This window comes from Phalacrocorax aristotelis, chromosome 2 (genome assembly GCF_949628215.1).
Source record: "Phalacrocorax aristotelis chromosome 2, bGulAri2.1, whole genome shotgun sequence".
NCBI lineage: Eukaryota > Metazoa > Chordata > Aves > Suliformes > Phalacrocoracidae > Phalacrocorax > Phalacrocorax aristotelis.
In genome coordinates, this window is record NC_134277.1 from 24,238,252 (window position 1) to 24,265,273 (window position 27,022).

The 27,022-nt window shown below is 39.0% G+C and overlaps 2 protein-coding genes across 16 annotated transcripts in view; one reads left to right on the forward strand and one right to left on the reverse strand.

Moving 5' to 3' along the window:
* Nucleotides 1–20,829, reverse strand: SLC25A40 (solute carrier family 25 member 40). Of its 13 annotated transcripts, XM_075082766.1 has the most exons (12): nt 20,602–20,716; nt 19,229–19,347; nt 17,103–17,162; nt 15,853–15,959; nt 14,282–14,349; nt 12,506–12,630; nt 11,038–11,211; nt 7,496–7,605; nt 7,090–7,171; nt 4,397–4,477; nt 399–627; nt 1–271 (listed from the first exon to the last, which is right to left on the reverse strand). In XM_075082766.1, exons 2-11 carry the CDS (start codon nt 19,320–19,322, stop codon nt 512–514), a joined length of 1,017 nt encoding a protein of 338 aa, XP_074938867.1. In that variant the 5' UTR covers nt 19,323–19,347; nt 20,602–20,716; the 3' UTR covers nt 1–271; nt 399–511. The 13 variants fall into 13 exon arrangements, with proteins under 13 accessions (XP_074938867.1, XP_074938869.1, XP_074938876.1 ...); XM_075082768.1 differs by having other exon boundaries at nt 1–627; nt 20,602–20,829; XM_075082775.1 differs by having other exon boundaries at nt 1–627; nt 7,079–7,171; nt 20,602–20,703.
* Nucleotides 20,823–27,022, forward strand: part of DBF4 (DBF4-CDC7 kinase regulatory subunit) — a 16,482-nt gene continuing 10,282 nt past the window's right edge. Inside the window, exons 1-4 of one of the 3 annotated variants that reach the window (XM_075082761.1) lie at nt 20,823–20,941; nt 21,118–21,213; nt 23,626–23,804; nt 25,730–25,924. In XM_075082761.1, the coding sequence (XP_074938862.1) occupies nt 21,168–21,213; nt 23,626–23,804; nt 25,730–25,924 (420 nt within the window). In that variant the 5' untranslated portion in view covers nt 20,823–20,941; nt 21,118–21,167. Of the gene's footprint in view, nt 21,016–21,117; nt 21,214–23,625; nt 23,805–25,729; nt 25,925–27,022 lie in introns of all 3 variants that reach the window. The other 2 variants (XM_075082763.1, XM_075082762.1) reach the window with 2 other exon arrangements.

The following is a 27,022-nucleotide window of genomic DNA, read 5'->3' on the forward strand; positions in this document are numbered from 1 at the left end:
TGTACTAAGCAAGAATAAATAAGCATTTATTGAATTCATTCTCTATCAGCCTCCTTATGGAAGAATAATCATATCATAAAATTGGAAGCCCAAAACATTTTCTAAACATCATTTTAAATACACAACAAAAATCTTTAGTCAGACTGAAAATCAGTACAGTGGCAGTGGTTGGTCTTCATTGGTCTGTCCAGCCTTGATTTCTTTTCCCTTTTAATCATCACTGAAGAACAGTCAGAGTACCTTTTTTTTCCCCCTCCTTTTTTTTCTCTAGCTGCAAGAGAAGTCACAAAATCTTCACTGATAGTTTAAGGGTCATGTGTATTTTCTTAGTCTTAAGAAAAAAGAAAAGCTAATTTATCCTTTGTGAAACATTTAAAAATGAAGTTGTATTTAGTTACCAAATATAACTGCAGAAATTCACTGGGAAGTCTAGAAAATGCCTTGGTAGATTCAAATTTGGCACAATGTATTTCACCGTGTATTTTGACTTCACACATCAGATGAAGGAGAATTAAGGACGTTGGTTCATTTTTTCATCTAAATGAGAAAAGAAGGACTTTCCGTATTCATATGTGCTGATCATTATGGCACAAGCAGGAGCAACTTTAAACAGCCGTGGAATAATACCTGCCAGAAGAGAAAGTATTCACTCTCATTTGCTTTCAGACCAAAGCGATGTAGTACCATTTAGTGGTCACAATATATCAGTACCATAGTACATCAGTGTAGAACTGGGATTCTACCTGTCCACATTCCTTGAAACACTGAAATTACTGGCTGTAGGTATTACCAGTGTAATAACATTATGTGCTCACCTATGCCATCCTGCGTGGCCTGCCTGCCTTGAGTCCCTTGTGCCTCAGCCCCTTCTGCCTCTCCACAGAGGTGGAGCACCTTGACCTGCAGGGCTGCTTTGCTCCAGCACAGAAGAGGTGGCCCTGGGGGCAGGCCATGTGCCCTCCCCTAAGTGTCAGTGCAAGCTCATGCTCAGGTGGGACCAGCGGAGGCTTTGACCTCTCACGTGGGACAACAAGAGGTTCAGGAAGCCCTGAATCTCAAAATGGATCAAGTTAGGGAACACCATGCTGGTACTTGGTAAGTATCTTGGGCTTGGAATGTCTCTTGCAGTTGTTCATTTAATATTATAGGCTTTTAGCTCAGTCACGCTGTAATCTCAATATCTTGTCATTTCCTCCTTAGGCTGCCAGAGTCACACCTGACAACACATGTGCGTTACGAAGGACTTCTGTGCACGGCAACAACAGAGTATTGCCCCAGCTGTCCACAGAACAGGACACGAGTAGCCCCACCCACCGGCTATGCTTGCTGAAGACAGAAAGACATGGGAACTTCTTTCCTTACAGCCTGGGAGAAGGACACGGGGGGAGCTGAACAATGAGTACCAGGGAAGTAAGAAAGCTTAGGGAGATGAGCGTCCCGAGGTGGACACACACCAAGCAAGTCAGGAGCGCTCTGTGACTATGAGCATTTTATATACATTTGAGGTTGAATTTTCAATCTCCAGGTGCCATATATAGAAAGGAAGATATTCAAAAGCAAAACACCTTAAAAACAGTTCAGTTATGAAGCTATACTGGTTTAATCTAGTCATACATGGGCTAGTAAATTATTGATAGAACTACCTGAATGTACGTATTCAACAAAGGTAAAGTTTCACCCCCAGGTAAAGATTTGCTTTTGTTTGATTAATGATAGTAGTTCTTCACAAAAAAATATGCACCAGTAACTGGAATTCTTGAGGATGTGTCATCCACTTAAACAGTCATGCTGTGAATATCTGTTTGCACTGTCATGTGAGGCTGGAAACTCATTCTCTCAGTTCCTGTCACACACGGTGGCAATCCCAGGCTGCCTTTGTGCACACTCAGGTACACAGAGTGGGAAATGCCTAGCACCAGCTGAGTTTCCTCTTAATTCCCATTCAGCCACAACAGAGGAAAAGGAGAGAAGGTAGATAGTGAGTGCACGTGTGGATGGCAGGTCTCAAAGAACTCCATTAACTGATAATCACAGCACAGCATACATGTGCACTCCCAAAATGGAACACAGTGACTACCGTATTCGTATTTATTTGGATATGAATCACAGGCTGAGCAGCGTGAAGCAGAACTTATAAGCATTCACCATGGAATGCAATTCTTTGAATGGTGGAAAAATGTTAGAGGTAGGTTGGAGTAACCAGGAACCTCATACCAAGCCATCATCCAGGAAAAAATACTCTGTTGGATTTGATGTGGGCTGAAATGACTGTGCACATCTTGCTAAACACTCTGATGTTTATTAAGACAGTCTTGATGATAATGGTGATGAACCACAGTGAGTACAAGTATTTTGGAAGGTATGGTACAAAACATTACTTTCTGTAAGGTACAAAAATAAACATCTAGAAGAGCTAAAGGAACATACCAGCTTCCTTCTCAAATGGCTCCGCAGTCACCATACTACTGCTCTTGAACCCAGGGTGAAAACTTTCGGCCTCTCCCATTCAAATTAGGCCCCAGCACCCCCCATTCCTCCATGAAGTAACGAAGCATAGGCAAATCTGCTGTAAAAACGTCCTCCATTCAGAACACAAGCATTCCCACTTGAAGTAGACTCTCAGAGAAAGATTAAATAAAATACTGAGAGGTCAAAGAGGGACAAATTATATGATGTAGAGTTCTTTGTATCTCAAGAACTCAAGGTATCTGCTGTGATGTATAGTAAGTTGTAGGGATCTACTCTAACGTTAAAAAGAAATGGGAAGAGAGAATTGCAGCAGTCAGAGGAATAATAGGCACCTCTCAATGGCATCTTCAGGATTGCTGACAGAAAGTTACAGCTGCCAATATCTTTTCCATGGAGCTACATACTGATACTGTTACTGTTCCAGAGGCAGAATCCTGAGAATGGTCTGCTCTGAGGTTCTGCTTTGCTACAGAGCTGCAATATTGTATTTCTTGAGAGACAGTAGAAACAACACCAGATGATCTAAAAATTGTATAAAAAAATCTTTAAGTGAAGACTTGATAATTTTTTTATTTCAATAATATTCTTACAGAAAGGCAAATTTTCTAAAACCTGAATTCCTCAGGCATGCTAAGCTTTACAGCCAAGACGACCTTCCTATTAGGATGGCAATGCTTGTTCCAGCTCCATCTTGCAGGTTGTCCTGAAAACTAGTTGGGCCTACAGCAGCTTACTGCAAAGTTCTTCCAGACATTCAGTTTAGGTATTGGAGAAGTTCCTGTAAGTATGTGGTAAAGAGTATCTGGTAGCTGCAGAGAGGAAATCAGGGTGGGGAGAGCAGCATATAGCTGAATTATCAAAATGCTTTTGGTTTTAGTTACCAGATTGGCAACTAGAAACACAAGTTACATTCTGTGGCTACTTAGGACCCACCCAATGGATAAGAATGCAAGAACTCCAATTTCTGGGAAACCCAAGCTTTTCTTCCTGTTTTTCTTGACAGACCATGCCAAGTAGAAAACTCTGACAAAAGTCTAGCAGGATCCATGATAGCTGCTGCCAAATACCTACAAATCTGTGAAAAAAAAATTCCATGTCGTTCTCCAAGAGAATATTCTGGGATTTGGCTCAATCCACCATGAATTACTGAAAAGACTGGTGATTACCTCAGAAGGGAGTCAATCCTTTTTGGTAACTACAGAAGTGGAATATTCCCTGAAAGATCTTAAGAATTAAAAGAAATCTTCGGTTTCAGGATGAGTTAACAGTGAGGAACTTTTGCTCCAGTGCTGGAATGTCATTTTTCTTGTTCTCTTATGTCACACTTGCTAGCTCACAAAGTCCCTGTTCTGGCCAGGGCAGTTTGGTTATGGAGTGGAAAAGACACTCATAAGTCTCATGAGGTCTCAGGAGCCTCTATGATCACTCCGTGACGCCAGAAAGTCCTCTTACAGTTGAGCCATAATGATGAAAATAAAGGAGGAATTATATTTCCTGCTGAACCTCTCAGGAAAATGGCCAGCTTCATTGCTGGAGGCTTTGAGTTAGTACCAAGAATTAGGTCATAGGATTAGACAGTGTTTCAGAGAGTTGCTAGGATTTGAAAAAGACACCAGAATGTATTCCTGGGTGTTTCTTTTCTGTTCTATAAATACACAGGGTTTAAATGGCCAAGATGTCTTATGATGGTCAGAGATACATCTGTGCTGGTCAGCAGCAGAAATAACTACTGCACATAGTTCAGGGCAAAAAAGTGATCTTTGCCAAAGCTATCAAGAAGACTAGAAGACAGTCTTTAAAACAGCCCATGCAAGAAGAAAAATAAAATACATCAAAGAATTACACAGCTAAATGGGGTACTAACAGTGACATTGTGTCTTACTTTTCTCTAGTCTCAGGTTTTTTAGAAAGATGTCAAAAGATTTACCAGCAAATAATCCAGTAATCCCATTTTTAGCGACAATTTTCCTCATAACTGCCCAGGTGGATGTACAGTCCCTCTGTGGAACTCAATATAGTACAAGAAAACAGTGAATTAAGCAATATATACAATGCCACAAAAAATATTTTTAGTAATCAGAGACAGTCACTTAGATGTAATTATTAGGTTTAATTATGTTGATTTTGTCCATGCTATTGATACAGGATGTTAAATTCATACAGTATGCAAATTCATACAACACTCAAAACAGCACAACATGGAAAAACCTGTATTAATGCCTGGAGTAAGATATATGAAGAGACAATATTCCTTACTAGAATAACTGACATAGTTGAAAAAAGACATCTAGCTTTCAAATAATAAAATGTCCTGAGTTGGAAGGGACCCACAAGGATCATCGAGTCCAATTCCTGTCCCTGCACAGGACAACCCCAAAATTCACACCATGTGACTGCCTCCCTGGGGAGCCTGTTCCGGTGCTCCACCACCCTCTGGGGGAAGAACCTTTTCCTAATACCCAACCTAACCCTCCCCTGGCACATCTTCCTGACATTCCCTTGGGTCCTGTCATTGGTCACCAGAGAGAAGAGATCAGTGCCTGCCCCTCCTCCTTCCTCCCCTTGTGAGGAAGCTGCAGACTGCCATGAGGTCTCTTCCTCAGTCTCCTCCAGGCTGAACAAACCAAGTGACTTTAGCCACTCCTTATATAGCGTCCCCTCTAACTCTTCACCAGCTCCATGGCCCTCCTCTGGACACTCTCTAGTAGCTTTATATCCTTAATGCACTGTGGTGCCCAAAACTGCACCCAGCGCTCGAGGTGAGGCCGCACCAGTACAGAGCAGAGAGGGACAATCACCTCCCTCGACCAGCTGCAATGCAGGGCTTGATGCACCCCAGGGCACAGTTGGCCTTTCTCCATGTGACTTTATCTGTGCAGCTAAAAGATCAGCACAATTCAGATTTTTAACCAAGAACTTGTCTTTATGGTAAACTGAATCTAAAGGTAAGTTTTGAGAATTGATATCATAAGAATGAATCAGAAGAATGAATATAATAATTAAGCTAGGGCACTACATCTTACATCTAACTTTACAAAAATAAAATTCCCCCTGAATTTATAAATTAGTTTAATAAAGTATAGGTCTATGAGATGTGGATTGCAGTCCCTTGTAAAGCAAAATCACATACCATAAGCAACCTAACTGCATCAGCATCAAGAAGCAATCTGCATTGCAAACATATGCAACTGTTTTGAATGGAGGAATTTTTTTGTGCTCTTTCAATCTACGCACGCTGTTTTCATTGTAATATGTATATGTAATATTGTAATATGAAAGTGGCTAAGATATATTTTCTTCTAGATGAAAGTTAAAACAGTTTCATAGGATACATTCAGCAGGAACATCCCATGGCATCTGGAAGCTGCAAAATATTTTTGCAGCCACAGAGAGACAATGTGTAGATGCACAGTCATTGTCCAACTCTAACAGCAACTGTATTTGGAAAGAACTAAACTAGTACAAATGATAGATAACCATAATGGAATTTTAAGTATATATTAATCTAGTTAATATCAGCCCAATAAATATAAAGCAGCTACCTGTGATTCAAACTGCTGTTAGCAATGAATTCTTACATTCCTCAGCCCAAGGGAAGAATTGAAACACAGTAACTATTTATATTTAAAGCTTTTTTCATCTTTTTCTGTTCTGCAATGAAACAAATATGTTTTTTCAAGAGTTATACCAGAAAAAAATAGTTTACCTGAGAGAATGAAACCTCATGCCAAAAAGTGAGCACTAAGTTTTCATAACATCTTTCTGAACCAGGGTCTTCAAATTTGTTTCTAAGGAAAAACTCTTTGGGTACTTGGCCTTTTTACTGGTCTGTAATCTTAAACCCATGATCTCAACTTCATTTAAGTTAATGGAAGTCCCCCACTGTCCCAGGTCCCAAGCAATGGAAAAAAAAGTTTTTATATATCACTGGTATTTGTATAAAACACAGTGGTGTTCTACTGAACACAAAACAAAAAAGAAACTTCCTTCCTCTTTCATCCTTTGAAGCTGCTAGGATATTCAGTAGCATGCCCTCAAAAATAATTTCTTTGAAATCACACAAAAAGAGGGTAAAAAATACAGAACCTGAGAACAGTGTTTTCTCTCCCTAGCCTAATATTTAACAAAGTAAGAATATCATTATGAAGGAGCAAGTGGTAGTGAATGTGCAAACATTTTATCATGTTACTTTTACCAATTCAGAAGTCTTTTTCAATAATTGCTGTTCACCTGAATGTTTTATAAGAAATTAAATTTTTGCCTATTTAAGTATGACTTACTTAAACATATACAAATTTGCAATTGGTCTGCCTACATGTAAGAGCTCTGGATTTTTTTGTTTATATTTTATACCATCTTACTAACCTAAATTTTACTGAACTCACACCTTTTCTCTCCTCCACGCTATTAATGAAATATTGTATTTATCCTAGGAGATAAAAATACCCTATGAGTTGTTACAATTTAGAGAAGAAAAAAGGCCTTAGTGATTGAATTTTTAGATAAACTTTAGAAGACGAGATAAATATTTAAAATTCCTACCAAAAGTCTGTCTACTCAAACACTAGGTTTTATTTTTCCAAACATTATAGGTTTTTTTTTTCCTTACCAGCAACTTACTTTTTAAAGTCTCACTCTCCCAAAGTTCAGTCTGCCTATGTGTTTTCACTACATCGAATGGCAGTGTTATGACAGCTGCAATCTATCAGGAAAAGAAATCAGTTTTAAAGTTAGAGCACAATTAAAATTTAATTAAAATTTTTAAATTAAAGTGCACAAGATTTAAAACTAGATTTGATATTCCAAGTGCCTGATATTATTAAAAGTCTTCTATTTCAGAACACTATAATTTATCCAGATATACCTAATCAGCTTGAATGCCAGGCCATGTGTATTTAAAGTAGATGCACCCCAAAACATACACCATTCCTGAGAGAATAATATAAAATCACATTTCTTTTAAATAGTTTATTAGAGATAATAATAATAACAACGAGTAGTACTAGGAACAAAAATATATACTTACAGAGCCAGATGCTGCTCCTGAAGTAAAAGCAATAAAAAATGTTGGTTCATGTGCACCAACTTCCTTACACATCATCTTCTTGAAACATTCATAATTATACCAGTACATTGCTACAGTTGTAAAAAAATAAACTGGCATTACAACACATTTGTATGTCAAATAGAGAAATTCTTTTATCAAGTACAGATGTAAGAATTCTACTGTGGCAATAGAAGCAAAAAGAAACAAGAGCTGAAAGCAAAATAAGAGTGTTCTCTGTGATGACCCATGGACAGACTGCCTTGTTCCCAGTATTTCCATTTTCCAAATTTCTTCACATGATACAAATTAGCCTAATCATTTTGTCATACCCATAAAGTAACCCCTATCTTAATACAATCTAACCCAAGCACTACAAAACTCACATAGCTGATTTTTTAAAATTCAATTTAACTTAAAATGTAGGCTTTAATTATTTTCTATGTTTTTAGGTGTATTTCACACATTTCATAGATCTAATTCTACAAAAACGTGTTTCATACAAAATAAAAGGTTGCTCAGGATTGCCTCATACTCTTCTGGGGGACAGAGTGTAAAATTTAATTCTGAGAGCGCCAAGAAATACAATTTTGCTCTCCGGAATTACTAAGAGGGGACTGTGAGGACTGCCAAAGGCAAGTCTGACGAACAGCTTTTAGGAATAGCATCTGCTTCTGTTTTCATCTGCTGAACTGCACTCTTTCTGCATCCTAAAACTCTAAACTATATGCTACTGGGCTGAATTATAGAGTGATTTCTTGTGGCAGTTGGTCTAACAAGTACTGCAAATGATGGCTGCATATCCTGAAAGATAACTGTGCCTCATTCAGCACTGAGTTCTGGAGGCTGTGCCAGCAGAGAAATATCAAAGTATTTTCTTGCCATGAAGACATATGCCAGGCTATATACGCCTGGCCTGCAACACTTTGCAAAAGTAAATGTAGGCAGTATCTCAAAAGGTATTCTCAGGGTTTGAGGAAAACCTACTATTGAAATGTACAGAAGCCTAATTTAATATAAATTATCCAAATCCAAAACTTTGCTTAAGCACCTGCAGGACTCCTTTTCCTATATACCTTTCACATGTGTATTCTCTGCAACACTGCTTAAAGAATGACTCAAGATTATTGTTAACACAGTACTTGTGCTTACAAATACTCACAGCTTACATTTTATTCAGTCTAGCTAGCCTCCCAAGGAACATGCTTGAAGCTTATCATTCACACTTGGGCTAGTAACACAGTGGGGTTCTAATCACCCAATGCTGCTTGAGTCATGCTGTGCTGCTTGACTGTTTCCACAGAGGAGCTGCTTTCTCAATAGAAATTGGTAGTCTGATTTAAATTCCTTCTGAAAGAACTGACTTGAGCTAACTGTAGCAAAGGTGCAGGCTGTGCTGGGAGAATATCAGGAACCATGATGCTGTTGCAGAATCATTCAAATGGCAGAGCTAGGACTGAAGGTATTAAGGGAGCATATCTTAACTGCCTAGGGAGTATTTATAAGGAAAAAATAATCAGAAAACACATTTTGAAATGGTTAAGCAGCATTAAACACCCTTAGCTTTATATCAGAGTTTTGTGGCATTTAATTTTAGGGTTTTTAAAAAATGCATTTTACTTCACTTATGCATCTAATTGTCTGCTCACTTCTGGCTCATTAATAATAATCCTTAAACGATGAGGCGGTAGCTGTGTGGTAACCTGTGCCTCTGCCTATCCGGCATGCCATGACGTCTATGAAGTACTGGGCACAGAGAAGTGCCGGATAGCTGTGACGTGAACGCCAGAGCAGTGTGGAGACTGACTTAAAATCAACAAGGATGTTTTGGACTGGTGGAGGAACAGTAGGCATGACCTCAGGAATCTGAAAAGAGCTGAGCAGAACACACACACACATATATCAGTGCCCTCTTCCTTGTGCACTCCCTCGCAGTCCTCTGATCCTCCCACACTGCCAAAAGCAGCAGAGGGGAGGAAGACCACTAGCTCCTGCCACATTGCTACAGACAGAAATCAGTAAGAGAACAAGAGTTTCCACTTGAAATCAGACAACAGGAATAAGATGAAGAATTTTAGAGTTCCCGTACAAAGCTTAGCAGAACAGCCTAAGAGAAAGATGCATTTGGCAGAGAGAAAAATGGATAAATTAAAAAACAAATATTGAACAGAAAGCGCTTCGGGCCAAAGGTTCAGATGAATCTGACAGTTATCTTTAGCCTTAGAGAAAGCATGCTGCCATAGGTTCAGAAACCTTCCCTATCACAGAAGGCTAAATTAAGTCCCATCAAGGAACAGGATCCTCAAGCAGGAAATACAGTCCAACCACATTCTTCAAACACCTACTAGTAGCAAAGTGAAAGAAAACAGAGTATTATTCATTCTGAAAAGAAAATGGCTGAAATAACTTAGTTCTGTTACTTATTTGCTAAATGCAATTTTTAATTAAATTCCTTAATCACCCCCATTTACCAGGCATTGGTTTGGTTCACAGCCAATTTAAAATCTACTCCAGCTGCACATCTAAATGTGCTCAAACCCCATAAGAATCACTAGACTGTTTGGAACCACAAATTAAATTAGATGTCAGATTATCTTAAGAATGAAGTAGGAGAACAAAGATAGCGGGTTAAATACTTCAAGGGTTCTCCGCCTCCAGAAACATGTTTGAAGCATTTTTCTGGGCCAACACAAGGTGTTCAAAGGTGTTATTCCTGGTTCTATCCAGAGGACAGAAACTGCTTCAAGGACAATTGATGCCTGATGATCCACAAGTGCTAAAGGACAGTTTTCCCACTTGTTAATGCCAGTGGTGAGAGCCCCTGTCTCTTTGAGGCCTGTTGTTGCCACAAGTGAGAGAACTGTCCTTTAACAGTCTCATCCAATTACCTCTGTAGCTCACAACATAGCAGAGGTGTGACAAAAAGGGAGAAAGCATGATCTCCTCTGTCCTTGTTGTCTTAAAGAATAGTCCTGGGCTAGCTATGCTCTGTATCAGACCTTTTTTCCTCTAGACGTTCAGCTTTGGTGCTTTGCTAATAAGTGGTGCTCTAGCTTCATGTTTTTTGGAACAGTTATACAAACTCATTCACATTGCCAATAAAAAATCCTGAAGACACTACTGTGTCACTCTCTCTTTGTACATGTTTTCAAAATTAAGCATCAGAACACTTAGATACAGCGTGTTTCTCTGTAAGGAAATAGCCATTATACCTATCACAGAGAAGATTTCCTACTGAAAGTCTTTGAAAAGAGCCATTGCATAAGCTAAAGATGAGAAGAAACAGTCTAAATACAGAGAAAGGGAATGTAACAATGAATCCTAGCTGGTATCCACAAACAAACTGGGGGAAAAAAAATCAGGTCCTCAAAGAATTTATAAATAAAACCACTCAATAGAGAACAAGTAAGTCTCAGTCATTCTTAAAGCTAACCATAAAAATCACCTAAGAACACAAAGTCTAGCAGTTATGCATAAACAGATCTTCTGATGTAACACAGACTTGCACATAAAATAAACCCTACCTGAGAAAGGCACATCTCTCAAAACAGTAGAGCTCCAGCCCCTCCACAGGGAAAACCATCCATCTGTAGCCACTTTACTCCTGACGCATGTGTACAGTTGCTTGTAGGGCAACTTGCGATACTGCATTCTAGTTCTGATCAGCTCCAGGGGGCTCACTATAGTCACTGAACCAACTGCAAATGAGAAAAATGTGGGCTTTTTTTTTTTTAAGATCAACATTTACTAGTAACATTTTCTGAACATTAAAGTCAGGTCTCACCTTGCTTTATATATCTAATTCCTTTCAACTCTCCCGTTTTCCTTTAAATAATTCCCTAAATAAGTTTCCTTTCCAGATAAGAATGCCATATCTATTCACAGTACCTAAATTTTCTGGGCACACAAGCTACCTACCTTTTTCCAATACTGGCATGTTGTAATCTATTTAAGATGTTAAGAATCCTCATTTTCAGATTTATTACATAAACAAACTGAAAATGTCAAGTACTTATAAAAAGATTACTTTTCAATAATTACCATTTTTAAGTTTAAGTTAAAGTGAGCTTGAGGTTTGGTTTGAGTTTTTTTTTGTTAAAGATAAAAATGATGGTTCGAAATTAAGCTTTTATTGATTTCTAAGCATCTTTGCCATCCTTATTTTAAACTATCAAGAATATTTAGCAGGCATTCTGTAACCGATATAGTAACTCGCATCTCGTGGAAAGATCAGTGAGTCACCACTCACTAACACACTGCCATCACATATGTAATAGACTTCAATGACTTTACTAGACCCAACAACTTTTCTCCTGTTGCTGGGATAAGGTTTCTTTGGCATGTGAATTTAAAATCTGAAGCAGCCTAATAAGATCAATTTGCCACATCACCACAGAATAACAATTGTCTTTCCACTAGTCTTCCAATCCCCCTCATAGTTGTCACAAGTAGAATGTGGAACTACATCCTCAGAGTCTTCTAAGAAAGCCTGAAAATATATGTCCTGAGCTACTTCTACAAAAACAGACAAAGAAAAGGATAAACAAAAGTAAGAAAATATAAAACCAAATTCAGTCCCTTTATTTCATACAGCAGTAAAACCAGTACAAGTCCCATCTTCATTTCCTTTGTATTTACCTGTGTAACTTCCATTAGAGAAAATAATGATGTTTACTATTAGATTCATGACAGAACAGACTTAAATTCAACTGTCCAGGGTAGGAGTCTAGAGCTATAAAATTTTGAACAAATTACAAATGTAGTGAAAGTTTAACAGCAGAAACAAATCGTATTATGCCAGGTTAGAGGGTTATGTCACCCAAGAAGTACTGGGTAATTACAGCATTCCTTCCTATGCCCAACTCCACGTAATATTACCCCTCATTTAAAGCCACAGCAAATTTACTTCAAAAACAAAACAGCAAAACAAAGCCAAGAAAACGCACACAGGTATTTTATTTCAGTTTTCTCTTTAAACAGATGACAACTTACATCTGCTTAAGGAACCTGCAAGAACTGGAATGTATTCATCATCCTTTCCTAGTCTAGATTTCAGAGCTTCACTCAGTTGGTCATAGCAGGTAAAATAGATTACTGTGGTAGGAAGTGCCATTATTCTAAAATATAAGAGAGGGAATCTGAATTAATACAAGGAAACTAAATACAGGAGACTAAAGTCAACCATCTTGTATGGATATTTTGCTTAAATAAGGAAAACTTAAAACTCCAGCTGTGTGTTATGAATGGAAAAAAAAGCATTAATCCCATGGCTTTGATTCACGGCCTCTAGTTCAGAGTTTCAAATTCACAGATTTCTCACTTCTCCAGTTTTTTGTTTCATTAGGAAAAACTATAAGTAAAATGATGGTGGATTATGTCAGTCAAAATTTATTTCATAGCAGCTTCAGAACTATTTTGATAAAGGAATGGAATTGAAAAATCTAGATATGAAGCAAGCAAACAAACTATTATGGAAGTAGCTACTAACCTTAATTTTTTATTTATTTAACAATCAGAGACTATTTTCTCTGTCTTAATCAACACTTATGATTCTCATTACTTGAGAGACAATGTGGAGTGAGTAAATATAAGCTTTTTCCATTCCAGCATTGTACGGAATAGAGCAAAAGCAGCTAGATATATAATCATTCAGTGAAGGGGTAAAGCGCCATACCTGACTATAAAATGGCAACTATATGTCTGTGTTATGTCTGTGCCAGTAAAACACATACCACAATTACCAAAAACCAGTGAAGACTGTCAGGCTTGGAAAACCAGCAAGCCATAGTTTAGATCTTCTTTTTAAAACTGTATACCTCTCCCACCAAGAAGCTCGTTCTTCTCTGCTGGAGTACAGAACATATCTTGAAAAAAAACCTTGGCTGAACTACAGATCTTTTAGTTCAGTTAGGTCCTAAACATTTATATACTGAAATTGCCACATGCTGCAGGACAAATAACAAGGCCTGAGCTCCACCGTGCTTTGCTTTTTTGTGCCTACATACCGAGCGCTGTGTGCAAATCAGAAGTGTACCAGCGCTTTCCCACTGGGCAACACTTTGTGCCTTACAAGATACACCTGTAATATACATGTTAGATTTGACCACTTTCTTGGATTGTTTACAGAGGAGGACATAATTATGGAGGTCTTAATTACTATCTGTACCAGAACGAGACCTGGTAACAGTGTTTAAATACGTAAATTGTTCTTGTAGAGAAAAAACTATCTGTTTTCCATGACAAAGTTGGATAGGATAAAAACCAATAAAGTTCTTTGGAACAAAGAAGATTCTAGTTAGATGTATAAAAAAAATTAAGTAAGGGTAATGAGGTGCAACTCCAGAGTGTCTGTGGAAACAGCTGTGTTGCTTATTGCAAGTCATTAGTGACAACCTAGGATAGTAAATATCTATCAAAGACTAGCATTCTCTAACAATCACATTCAACCCTATGATTCGATTATGCTATCAAGGGGAAGGTTACTGTAAGGATACCACCTCTGAAAGGCAGAACGAAAAGTCTGATGTTCCTGCTTAACTGATGAGAATATATAAAAGAAGTTGCAAGAAGAAATCTCAAGATCTGGGAAAAATTATGTTGTCTCCAGATGTTTCTGATCAAACTGATTACATCATTATCTGCAACTTCAGAATTTACCAAATTTTTAAAATCACTTAGAATTAAACACACTAATTTGTCTAAATAATAAAATAATTTTTTTAACAATAACTCAAAACATGTTACCAAAAAAAAGAACATTCAACTTACAGCGTTGGGGGAAGTCCACTCCACAGTGATTTAATTCCCTCTATTTGAATAATTTTCACAAAAGCATCCTAAAAATACAACCAGGCAAAGAACAATAATTAGCTATAGACTTTTGTACTCTGTAACATATTTTAGCCAGCAGAACACAAAATTAATGTGTTAAAAAGTATTTTTCTAAAATCATTTGGGGGAAGAGGTTGAGATTTGATGGATTAGAATATACTCAAGACCAGACATTATCACATAGCCTCAAAAGATATAGAGCCTGACAGACCACAAAAAGGACTCTCAGGAAGAAAAAGGCAAATAGCTTTAGAGCAGACAGCCGTGATGGACAGATCCACCGAGGTAAAAGTTTGCATGGGGAAAACAAAAACATGCTTCATTAAACCAAGCCTGTCTTGTAAAAATGAAGCTCTGAGGGAATCAAGAAATCCTAAAAGATCTTAACACAGTTTGACAAAAAGATACTTAAGACAAAAAAAAAAGATAGAAAATGGTATAGTAGTATTCTGCGTTTTCTCCAAATATATTCTGTACTAGTTTATATATTTATAAATCCAGGTTCAGCAAATTTACAATCCAGGAAGGTACAGATAAAAGACTGGAGAAAGGACATCACTAAATCCAGTGACTGAACAGCATATTTATATACCCAGTTTTACGGCCAAGTACAGCAAAACATTTGTACTGTCCCATCACTGGCAATCTATCATGTCCACTACAATTTTCTTTACTGCACAATTGTCCAGCACTGTTTTTTTAAAAAAATTAAAGGCGATTCAATGACATGATAGTCATTCTTCTTCATGAATTACCTCGTCACAGTAAAAATGGGCATAAAATCATGTCAGTTAGAAAACTAAGTGACTCTATAAAAATAGTATGGTAAAGTTAATGGAAAAATTCAAACTTACGAAGTTATTGATTTATTTTAAAAATCAACACTGTAAAACTGCTCAAGAAACCTTCTGCATGAGCATGTAATTCTTCTCAAAGGTTTAATTCTGAAAAATCCTTGATCACATGTAATTTAATGTCAGAGTCAAACAAAATCTTCATTAATGAAGCAGCAACACAGCGTCCAACAGCTAGTTTGCGTCAAATGCCTGGGTAAAATACTAGTCCTGCAAGTTTCAGTGGATCCTGAACTTGACACATGAACTTAACTTTAAAACACTATCTGCATTGTTAGTTCAGCTCAGGAGCATACTGGGAGATCTGTGGACTGAACAGAGGTAAGCAGGTACAGAAAATCAGTACCTGCAATCAGCAACTACTGGCAATATAGCTCAAGCGGGGAAAATAAAACCACAGAGCCAGTATCCTGTGAGGAAAGCTGTGCAGCTGCCCCTTTGTTCGTCTTAAAGGAAGGAATATGTACTTTCTTGTAAAAAGTAGACGATATCGTTAATCACCATATAAATTACACAGTGTAACCACACAAACACCCTCTCAAATGATAACAGATTCTACCAGAACTTTAAAAAAAAAACAAACAATACATTTACAGTATGCCGTTTAAAAATGTTTTCAAGGTACAGTTTTATATAAATATAAAAAGTTCTTACCAGTGTCCCTTTGAAGTGCCCAGGTTTTTTATACCAGGCTTTGCTGTCCCCATTCTCACAAACACATATGTGATCCATAAGGCCATTTGAGTATACAAAACACTTTCCTAATAAAATGATGTATAAGAATATAGTTAATACATGTAAGATGGTTCTTATCTGCAGCAATTTCAAATTGCATATAATGGCAACATACATTTATCTCTGGTTACTCAACAGGAACAAAATCATCTTGGAAAGCCAACGACAACAAAATAGGTAACAGGAAAGAGGGTACAAATGTACTCCTCAGAGTGCCAGACTAAACTAAATTGCCCTACCAGGCTCTTGGAGACCTGTTTATGTAATACCATCACCTGCTGAAGGTTAAAAACAACACATGACCTGAGTGTCATTATTGTATGTAACTATGTGAACATCTTTCAGGCTTTTAAATCTTTTATTAAGTAGCCTCAGCATCCACATTACAAGTGAAGGTATTATATCTTACGTTAGTATTTATTCTAGATCACCATCTCTACTTGTTTTTGATTTCTTCTACATCATATACTTTGAACCTGTTTGATAAAATATTACTGCCATTACAAAAACATTCACATTTTCAGATTTCTGAAGAGTTTAGAATTTGCTAAAACACCAGAATAGAAGGCACAAGTTTTTTTCTGATTTACAGCAAGTGTGTCTGCAAATACTCATCTCCACGTACAACACGGAACTTCCACACCAGTCATCTCAGTTCCTTTTAAATCTCATTTATTAATTACAGCTGAATAGTAGGACACATTGGCATATCTCTGAGTGCACAATGTCTTCATCGATTTCAAACTCAAGTGACAAGTGACCTAGGTAAGACTTACTACTCTATTTCAAAAGTCTTTGCATTCTGGAGATGAACTTTGGTAGAGCACCATAATCACATAAGCCCTCTGACGAAATCTTCAGTTATTTATTAATAGCTCTTTTTAAAAAACTCAACTCAGTAATAGTTTTACTTTCTGACAGAAAAAAGCCTATTTGAAATGGTATGTACATATGGGATTTTTTCCACTGTGTCTATTCACTGGCACTTTCTTTAGCAATTTCCGTATCTATTGCTGTGCTGCTTTTCTCCCCCCCACTATGCTGAAGGAACAATCATAATTATTGCAAAACAAACGAAAACATTCTGTAGCTCAGCATTATGATAACTGTCAGTTAAAGGCAACAGCAAAGAGCAAACTGTCTCTCCATTACACAATGCATTTATTTACCTCTGGGGAATGGATTGCTTTGGGCTTGCAGTCGAGTCTTGATAACATCAAGAGGAGTTACTAAAACAAAACAAAAAAGTAATTTAGAAACACCCTGCACGCCCTGAAAATGTAGAAGCAAACAGATGCCTTACCATGGACTTCTATGACCTTTTTTTTTCCCAGGGGGGGAAAAAGAGACCTGTTTTGCAGTGTAATCAGAGCAAAAAAGGAGAACTACAAATCCTGTATGGTTTGCAAGTGACTATATGTATCTTTTCTGATTTACTAACAGTTGCACAGACAACAAGTATTAGAGATCCGCAAGGCTCATCCAAAAACCATTGTGTCACCTTGTCTGAAAGTGCTAACACTTGTGCTATTAGGCTCTGCTGCTAACATTTCATAAATGGCATACTACAAAGCATGAGATCAGATTTCGGCCTCAAGCATGTAAAATATTACAGCATTTTTCATGTGTTTATTCTTTTTCAGTAAACCAACTGCAATAGCGACATTCAAAGGAAAAACATTACTCATGGTGTACTTTCCTTCTTTGCTGTATGTAGACAAGATTTAAAACTTTAGAGTTGTTGAAAATTAAATTAAGATTTAGTGTTTCATTGTTTCCCCTTCAGCCCTTACAATTTTTACAGTCCTAGCCATGCTGAACGCTATAGTGGCTGGTCAGCTGGACCAGCCTCCATTGATTAGATTGACTGAGGGCTCGATTGAATTGCCTACATACAAGCAGCTAGTGCCAGCTGAGGCTCTGAGGTATCCAAAATACCTACACAGTTGGTAGAAGTTACACAGGACCTACAACTGTATGAACCACCAGCTAGAGGCTAAATCAATACTCTAGCACGTGTCTCACTGAACATACACACTCCCGTGCATAGGCAACAGTGTCACACCTTAGCTCTCTATCGATGCCTCTCTGTTGACTAACAGGAGGTTGAATACTTGGCTCACATTTCCATAGCTAAATGTCTGGATCTAAATGTGACTCTTGCAGTGCAATTCAGTTGCTTAAAATTTGGCATCTAGTAGTATTTTAGCCACTCACAAATATTCTGTCTCATCTCCCAGCTGCCACTTCAGAAAGAAGCCTGTCTCCTATACCTCTTGAGGTCTCGAATACCAACACCTTACACTGTACTGGAATCTTATGTACACACAGTTCGAATCCATCTTGGGAATTCCACAGGTCTGATGTAGCTTTGTTTGCTACTTTACCTAACATCACAGGAAACATGGTATAAAGACAGACTAAAAAGACTATGAATTTGACAGGTTGCTGGTAAGACCCTATTTTGCAAAAATTTGGAAATTTGGGGGGGGGGAAAATCATACTTAGAAAATTGCACATTTCCCTGCAGCATAATCTGTGTTAGAAGTCAGAACCAAAGGCTAGCTTAAGACAAAAAGTGACTGAAACATAAAGTATAAGCTAATGAGCTTGGAGAGCTGCAAGGGGTATGAAGTGCTGAATCTAACCCACTGATGCCTCCTTAGGTACATGTGGGGAAGGAGGTCCTGAGCCAGACGACTGAATATGAAGCAGAAGATTAATTCCATCACAGACTATCCAGAATTTTAAAATGCTAACAAAAAGCTTTCCTTAAAAGCAATACTTAGGGGCAAAAACCCCCACAATAAAAGGCTTTGACAGTCTAAGACATCACAGCAGAATAAATAAATGTTACCACTGAAGTAACATAGAAGAGACATCTCACAGGGGCCAGCCTTGCAGGTCGTGTACTGTAAAGTAGACTTTTATTTAAAATCTGGGTTTTTTAAGCAGCAGGAGGTATGGAAATTAATTTTTATTATTAATTTTGTTTCTTGCAGAAAGAAAACAGTGAATTGCTACACCAAGAGGAAAAAAAGACATAGAAATTAAAATTTGAGAAAAATTATAATTATTTTCAGAAATGGTTAAAGATCATCTGAGATGGGAAAGATTTCAATTAGCCACATTTGTTAAAATACAAAAAATTATGAGAAAGCTATCAAAAGAACCCTTGTTGACATATTAGTGGATATTTATAAACCATACATATGCAGACATTATGCTGAGCCAAACTGAAGAATAATCACTTTGCAAAGATTCTCTCTGTGGCAAGCTTGATAGTTTGCCTTACCAAGTAATGACGTAATTATAGCTCCACAGCAAGAGGCTATTGCTTGCTGAATAATGGTTGTTTTGTCTAAGTTGCTATCACTCATTTCAGCCATGGCTTTATCCCTGGAGAAGAAAAACCTGTTAAGGAACAGAAAAACATATTGTAAGACTATGTTCAAAACTTGCTGAAAATCAAAGGAAAAATATTTTAAATTTTCATTAATCCATTAGGTATAAGCAGCAATAATAGTAATATTAGTTTTCTACTTGTATACAAGCATCTCTGTAATTCGTTGAAATTAGAGTAAATTTGCCAGGTTTTGTAAATAATCTGTTTTCAAAATGTCAATAAATCTTTCAAATTCTTACATGAATTACAATGTTTATAGGTTTTGCAAGCCACATTAAATATTTAACATGTATTACCTCTTGCTGCAACAAAGGGTTTAGGAGCATGTAAATAATTTGTAAAAAGATAAATTCCCAGCCTGCAGCCCATAAACTGTAGCACAGCAGAATAATTCATCTAGCCCTCCTCTTGCTTCTGTCATTCCTGTAAGAAAATCCAGAGGTCTCCTGGTTGATGCAACAGTCACAGCCTACTAGCGATGACTATATCCCCTGGCAAACTCCTCATGCAATAAATAGTGACTAACTAGTTTTAAAACTACTATTAAATATTAAGTCCTTGAACAAATCCTGCTGTATGGCTGCATGAGTGAGATTACAATACCTTAGGTATGTACTCACAGTATCTAAGAATAAGGAATTTATATATTCCCAGCATCTGCAACTAGCTAGAACAGGAGAAAATAATGAATTAATTAAAACCTATCAGGACACAAAATCCTCAAATAAAGACATCTTTCATAATGCACGTTGTGCGTAAGTGCAGTTGTGACTCTATTAGTTTACATTGATCTAAGATTTTTATTTGATCTACAGGAACATTATGTTTTGCTATTTCTACTAAGTTTCAAATAAAAGGTAAGAAAGATTAAGCCGCGCTTAATCGCCTCTCAGATGCTAACAACTACTAATGTTGGGGGGGTGACGGGGTGGGTGTCTTTCTAATATATAACTTATAACAAAACTACTTTCCAGAATAGTATATATAAACGCGTTCATAAGCAGCAGCTGGGCTGTGACCTCCGCCGGCAAAGCCTTCCTCGGCCAGGCCCCCCCCCCCCCCCCGACCCCGCACGGCCGCAGGAGGTGAGGCCGCGTCCCGGGCTGGGCCAGCGGTCGGGCCGGCCCGGGGGATGCCCCGGGGAGCCGCCGGAGCGGGAGGCGCCGACCCCGGCCTGCGACACCGCGCCTGCACCGGCAGGAGGTCGCCGCACTGAACGGTCGCTCCTCCGGAGGTTCCCCCCTCCCCACACACACACACACCTTGCCGGGGCCGGGCGGAGAGACTCCTCGCCGCGGTTCTCACTGAGGAGAGCGCCCGCAGGGGCGCGCCGCCCCGGCCCCTGAGCTGAGGGTAGGGAGGCGGTACCCCTCCTACCGCACCGGGGGCTCCGGCCCCCCCCGCCGCGGGAGGGTCCGCGCGCCCCTCCCGCCGCGCTCCTCCCTCCGCCCCCGGCGCTCGGCCCCCGCCCGGCCGTTGGCGCAGCGCGGCCCGCGGCGGGGAGCCGGGCGCCCCTGGGACGGCGGCGGCGCTGCTCCTCTCCCGGGAGGAGGAGCGAGGCCCAGCGCGGCGGGCCAGGGCTGGCGGAGGCGGGAAAGCCTGGTGAGGCCCGGCACGGCCCCGAGACCCGCGCCGGCCCCAGCGGCTGCGGCGGAGAGGGCCGGGAGGGGACACACGTACGCACGGGTGGCCGGGCTGCGGCGGGAGCGGGGTGCTTGGGGCCGGGGCCTGGCGCTGCTGCCTGCCCGGCGCTTAGCGGCCCTGCTGAACCCCTGCAGGTCTGCCGTCAGGCGGAGAGGAGAGAAGGAGGATGTGACTCCGCGGGAAGATGAAACCGGGCGCTGCGGAGGCCGCCGACAAAGGAGCGCGTCGCCGTAAGTGGCGGGTCGCCGGGGAGGGTCCGGGGTGGGGGAGCTGCTGTGTCCCGGCTCGGAGCTCGCGGGGGCCTCGAGCCTTTCCCGCCCTCGGCGGGTCACCTTCAGCCCGGCGCCCGTGCCGCCTTCTGGCTCCCCCTGCGCGCCCCCGCAGCCCGCCCGGAGCCCGGCCTGGGCTGCTTGCGGGTAAGCGTGCCTTGGGCTGGTTTTGTTAGGGGCGGGCAGCCAAGGTAGCCTTTGCATGGTTTGGGGGATTAAACGTAAAAGTGTGTGACTGAAAAGGTGTCTTGCTAACTTGTTCTGTTCTACAAGATGCTTGCAGTGCAAAGAAGCAAGTAGCTATGTTGGAATTTACTAGGCCACTGCCGTGCAGACTGCTCCACCCAGGCAGGTCTTTGCTGGTATCAGGAGCATGCATGGAAGGCCTCCTCAGCATGTTAGGCCCAGGGTATTAAAATGCCGTTGCTTTACGAGGGAGATGCCTTCCTGTTATTGCAGTACTGCAAACTCACTCCAAGCTTGTGACTACCCATGAGAAGTTTAATATGTATTTTCCAGTATTAATTCTGCTATTTAGTGTATTAATTTTTGAGCTGTGCTGGCCATCACGTGTGTGCTGGGTGTAACACCATATTTGATTCATGGTCATCTACGGAGTTTCACTTGCACATCTGCTTATCATCCATCTTTTCTGTTTAGATTCTGAATCAGTTATGTTACCCTAAGCCTCCCCATTTTCCTATTTCTCTAATTCTTTTTGTCTCCTAGATTCTACAAAGCTGACTGCTGTTCCTGCTTCACTTATGTGTGTTTGTAACCATTACCATTACTTAGAGAATCTTGCGGCATGAGTGGTGGTTCTGCTCCCTCTCCTAACACGGTTTCAGGGAGGGAGAGCATGCAAAACAGGGACTGTTTTGCATGTTGGCTTTTTGTCTCCAGAAGAGGCTCGCTCACTTCCTGCAGCAGCCCTCATCAGCTCTTTTGAGCTTCTCCAAAAGAGAAGCAACTAGGAGTCAGTCAGTGAGGAAGAAAAGGCAATGTAAAACTGATGATGTGCAAGTCTTGGATGATTCTGTCTCTGTCATTGGTTGTAAATGGATTTCTGTGGAAGTATGTAAGAATAGAGAAGGTGTAATTAGTTTCCCGCTGCGTTTAGCAACAATGAGTTGCATGTTATTTCTGTGCATTTAGGACCTTTCAAAGTATTCCTTTTCCTTGTACTTGTGCAGCCTTCCCTAGAAATTGCTTTTTGGTATTCACAACATTCTTTGGCAGCAAGCTACACAGGGTTGCCCTGTTGCATAGAGAATCAATTCCTGGTTTTTATTTTGTACCTACTCATAGTTTTGTTTGGTGCCCTGTAGCTCTTCTACTGGAATAGGCTGTTCAGCCATTCTTTCTGTGTTCTTGTGATTTTGTATACCTGTATTCTTTTTACCCTAAATCATTCACTTTACAGACTGATAAAGTCTTAATCTACAAGGTCGTTCTTCATGCCTTTGAATATCCTTGTTACTCTTTTGCAGGCTGTATTTAAGATGTGGCCGAGTCCTGCAGTTACGAAGTGGCATAATAAAATTATCCACTTTATTTTTTGTTTCTTAGCAATTTCTGATTTTTTTCCTTTTTTGATTGCTACTCAGTATTGAGTTGATGTTCTTGTTGAACCCTACCACACTCCCAAGATTTCCCTTAGAAATTAGGCTTATTTCTCACCCAGACTGAATTTTTTATTTGCTTATTTAGATGTCTAGTCTAACAATTAGGTCTGCATGGATAGCATGCATGTGTTGAGCATCAGGAAAGTTCATCGGCACAATTTAATTGCTATTGTGTTTGCTTAGTTTTAGAGTAAAATTCACTGGGACAGAAAGAGTGGTCATAACTAGAATGGTTCTGAACTTTAAGCTTAGTTTTCTTGCACCTTGGGTGAGTGCTCAGAATTCTGATATATAGTAAGATCTGGATCTTGTATTTTTTGCTGTTTCAGTTACTTTTGACTGTTTTTTGTTTTAATTAGTCTATATGAATCCTTTTTGTTTCAGATGAATGAGAGACAGGTTCTGTTCTTAAACAGTGTCCTTGTGATTCTCAGTGACTGTGCAAGTCGTGTATGTGCTATGGTACAGAGATAGCACTTGTCAAACTGGGTGAGAAGATTGTATAGCAACTGAAATAAAAAGCCCATTTTACAATATGGTTTTAAGAACCTTAAGGGCTATATGTGGTATTAATATTAATGTCTTATTTTTGATGTGTTTAACGTATAGCGATTTTTTAAAAGTCCTATATTGCACAGAAGCTTGCCTTGTCCATTTCCATGGTCTATGAATTTTCCATTTTGAAAAGAAAAAAATAAACACAGTTCATAAAGCACAGTCCCATTTAAATTCCCTTTTCTTTTTGCAGCAGATGGAATGCAAGTAAAAGCAGAAAAGATAAGATCTTCTCTGAAGAATGTGAAAAAAGATACAGGAAAACCAGAGAAGCTTAAATATAAGCCACTCACTGGGAAGGTGTTTTACCTCGATATTCCGTCAAATGTGATCTCTGAAAAAATAGGAAAGGACCTCAAAGAGTTAGGAGGGGTAAGTTAATGAGCAGAGACCTTTATGAAACTAGAAGAAAATTGTGTGTGGCGTGCCTTTTCCATGTTCTTTGTGACTGTATTTTAATGTTATTTCTATTTTATGTGTGTTGGGATTTTATTTTTAATGTTTTTCTTGATGTTTCGTACAAATAATTAGGTTATCAACAAATTTTGTGGTTTCTGCTAGAAGCTGCTTTGATAATTTTAACAAAAGTGTTTATTATAAAGGTTTGTTTTCAGTTGATTATTCATTTGCTTAGAATTTTATCCAAATTTACGAAGTTTCATTGTTCGAGGTGATTTTTTTTTCTGCTGTTTCTGACTATATTGACACGTTTACATGTTACAACTGAAGTTGTTCAGCTGAACCTGAAAGAGATTAGAGGAAGTGTTCTGCATATGCTTACTAAAAGTCAGTAACTTCAGTAAGTACTTTCTGCACAGAGTATGTTACTGAGTATTTGTATATGCTCTTTGTTTGAATCATAAATTTTAGAAGCACCTTAATAACTTTTTCCCCCCTAATTTTCTTCTGTATGGAAGAAACGCTTTGATACTTGCAAGTACAGGATATCGTAGTAACACAGAAGCAATGCAATTGCTTAGTCCACTTTAAAGGTGAATATTTTTAATTAGTGTAGAGAAATCTTGGCAGTTAAAGTATTAAAACACCCTTTAACCACAGAAGCAAAAAGGATCTGCTTAAATTGCTAGCTATTCTGAGCGTTGCTTTGGCACCACTACTTTGGTGTTGGAGGAGTGCTAAGCAGTTTATGGAACTGATGCTTGTAAATCAAGATACTGTCTGAAATTACAGTAGTGGCAGGAATAGCAATAGCATGGTTTCAAGTTAAATGCATCTGCTTACAATTAGCATTAAATAAGCGCACACTATCTTTTGTCTTTCTCTCTAAAACAGAATTATAGGAATTCACATGTGAAAGGTAAGGTTGCAAATCAAAGACTGAGGAGGAAGATTTTTCTGGTTTATTCTGAGGAGTTTATGCCTAAATCTGAGGTGCCCGGCACAGTCAAGATGAACTACCGCATGTGTTACATTGTGATTTGTGTGGCGTGCACTCAAAAGCGCCTCTCCCTGTATATCCCATTTCTGTAGAAGGTACAAAGACCAGAACTGGAAGGCACAGCTTGAGCTTGCTGCCTGCAGGATTTGTGCTTTCCATGCTGATTAGTGGTGAAGAAGAAAATGTTATAAGCTACATAAGCTGGCAGGAAATAACAAGGCAAATGGAGCTGATAATCACACAACAGTTGGTAACGAAAGACTGAAGGAGCAAAATGGAAGAGAATGAGTGTAGGATAACCACATATTTTGTCTTGCTGAGTATGAAAATGTTATGAATCTACTTAAGTCTTATACATTTTTGAGAAGTGTTACAAATACTGTAGGTGTGAAACATGTTAACTATCCTGAAATGTTAATTTTTCTGCTGGTTCTAAACTCAATTTATAGCTTCTTGCAAACTGTAAATTACATTTGGACACACATGCTTTTAAGTTTAGTTGAACACTTCTTATGTAATTTCTGTTGCATAAAATTATATAAACCATGATTTTCCCTGAATGATTCTGTAATTTCTCAGTGCAGTGTTTGCATTCTTCTATTTGGGCAGTATTACAGCTAGGTAGTTCAAAGAATGATAATGGAAACAAAGCAAAGCTCTTTTGATGGATATTACAAAATTAAGAAATTGAAGTTAGAATTTGTGACTAGTAAGATGCTACTACAGCTCAATTGTGATTGTTATCCAGATGTTTAGAAAATATCTTCTTGCTAATTCAATGTTTTTGAACTTATTTATTCTAGAATTTTTGTCACTTTTCTTTAAGGTATGCAATGTAAGATTGAGTTACTGATTTATTGTCCTGAAATAATTACTTGCTGTCTATCTTTATATTTAGAGAGTGGAGAGTTTTCTTAGTAAAGATATCAGCTATCTGGTGTCTAATAAAAAGGAGGCAAAATTTGCACCAACTCTTGGTCAGATTTCTCCCGTTCCTAGCCCAGAATCTGCACGTAATGGAGGAAATAGTTCATCTCATCCTAGCAACCAAAAAGGTCGACATGACGGAAGTTCATTGAAGATAGCAGGCACAGTAAGTTTCTTAGAAATAATAGTGCAGATCAGGTACAAACCATGGGATATGCTCTTAAAATTTTTTCCTATGTTGTTTCCCAAAGACGGCAACAGTTCCTTGAGTGAATAAGGTTCTGTTTTGAGTTGTTTGCTTGCTTGTTTGTTTTCTAAACAGGTCAAACATACTCTAAACTAGTTCAGGCTAACCTGTTAAACTTAACCAACTCAAACATAATTAAGCAAAGTTTCAAAAACTAATTAAAAAAGACGACTTTTATGCAAATAAGCAGACTACAGTAAAATCTGTTCTGATATAGTATGCCTGACTTCTAATTAAACATAAGACATTTTTATGTTTGACAGCTGGATTAATATCAATAGGCTTGCGATGGCATCCAGTGGGTACTGTGTCTTTAGCAACACAGCCTGTTAATATCTGGCTCTTGTGATGTTGTTAATGCAGATATCTACAGAAGCACTCCTTGGTAGTTTAAGGAAATAATTCAAACCGAACATTGTGAATATTAAGTTCTTCTGTGCTCTTTTTTAGAGAATTATGTTAATTGCAACAGTTAGTATCTGAATTCGGGTAGGTTTAAGTGAAGGTTTGTACATGGGCAAGTCTTGTGTCCTTTCAAAATACGGTTGGAAACAATTAGCTGTACTCTGTACATGGTACTTAGAAACATGACGATGAGCCAGTCTGTGAGCTGACCTTTGCATCGCATAGGTGAGATCACCTCATTTTGCAAATAACCTGGGTAAGTAAAGGCATGCTTGTTGTGAATAAACAGCATACAGTACAAAAGGAGATGCACTGGTGATAGAAAAGATGGGGATAGGACAGAAAGTATGATTGTGTTCATGACTGTTAGCTTAATTTGGCCCAAGTCCAGCTGGTGAAACCTCATCTTCTGGTGTGTGCCACTGGCTGCTTATTCCCACCATCTGTGTTGTTCCAGCATTAACATTGCTTCAGCCGTGCAGTGACCTGCCTTGGCTGAAAACAATTACTTGTTGGGTTTTTTCCTTTTTTTTTTTTTTTTCCCCCCCACACTGTCTCAACCGTAACCTTGTGGGGAAGATGCAAATTAATGAAAAATAGCAGTACAGTGAA

Bases quoted from the DNA above. Each gene is read 5' to 3' on its own strand.
- SLC25A40 (XM_075082768.1), bottom strand. From the start codon at position 19,322: ATGGCTGAAATGAGTGATAGCAACTTAGACAAAACAACCATTATTCAG. The intron at 7,172-7,495 runs GTAAGTATATAT...TTTTCCTGATAG, and splicing joins CAGGAGCAGCATCTGGCTCT to ATTGCAGCTGTCATAACACT. The intron at 628-4,396 runs GTAAATCTTTTG...CTCTTCTGGCAG, and splicing joins GATTACTGGATTATTTGCTG to GTATTATTCCACGGCTGTTT.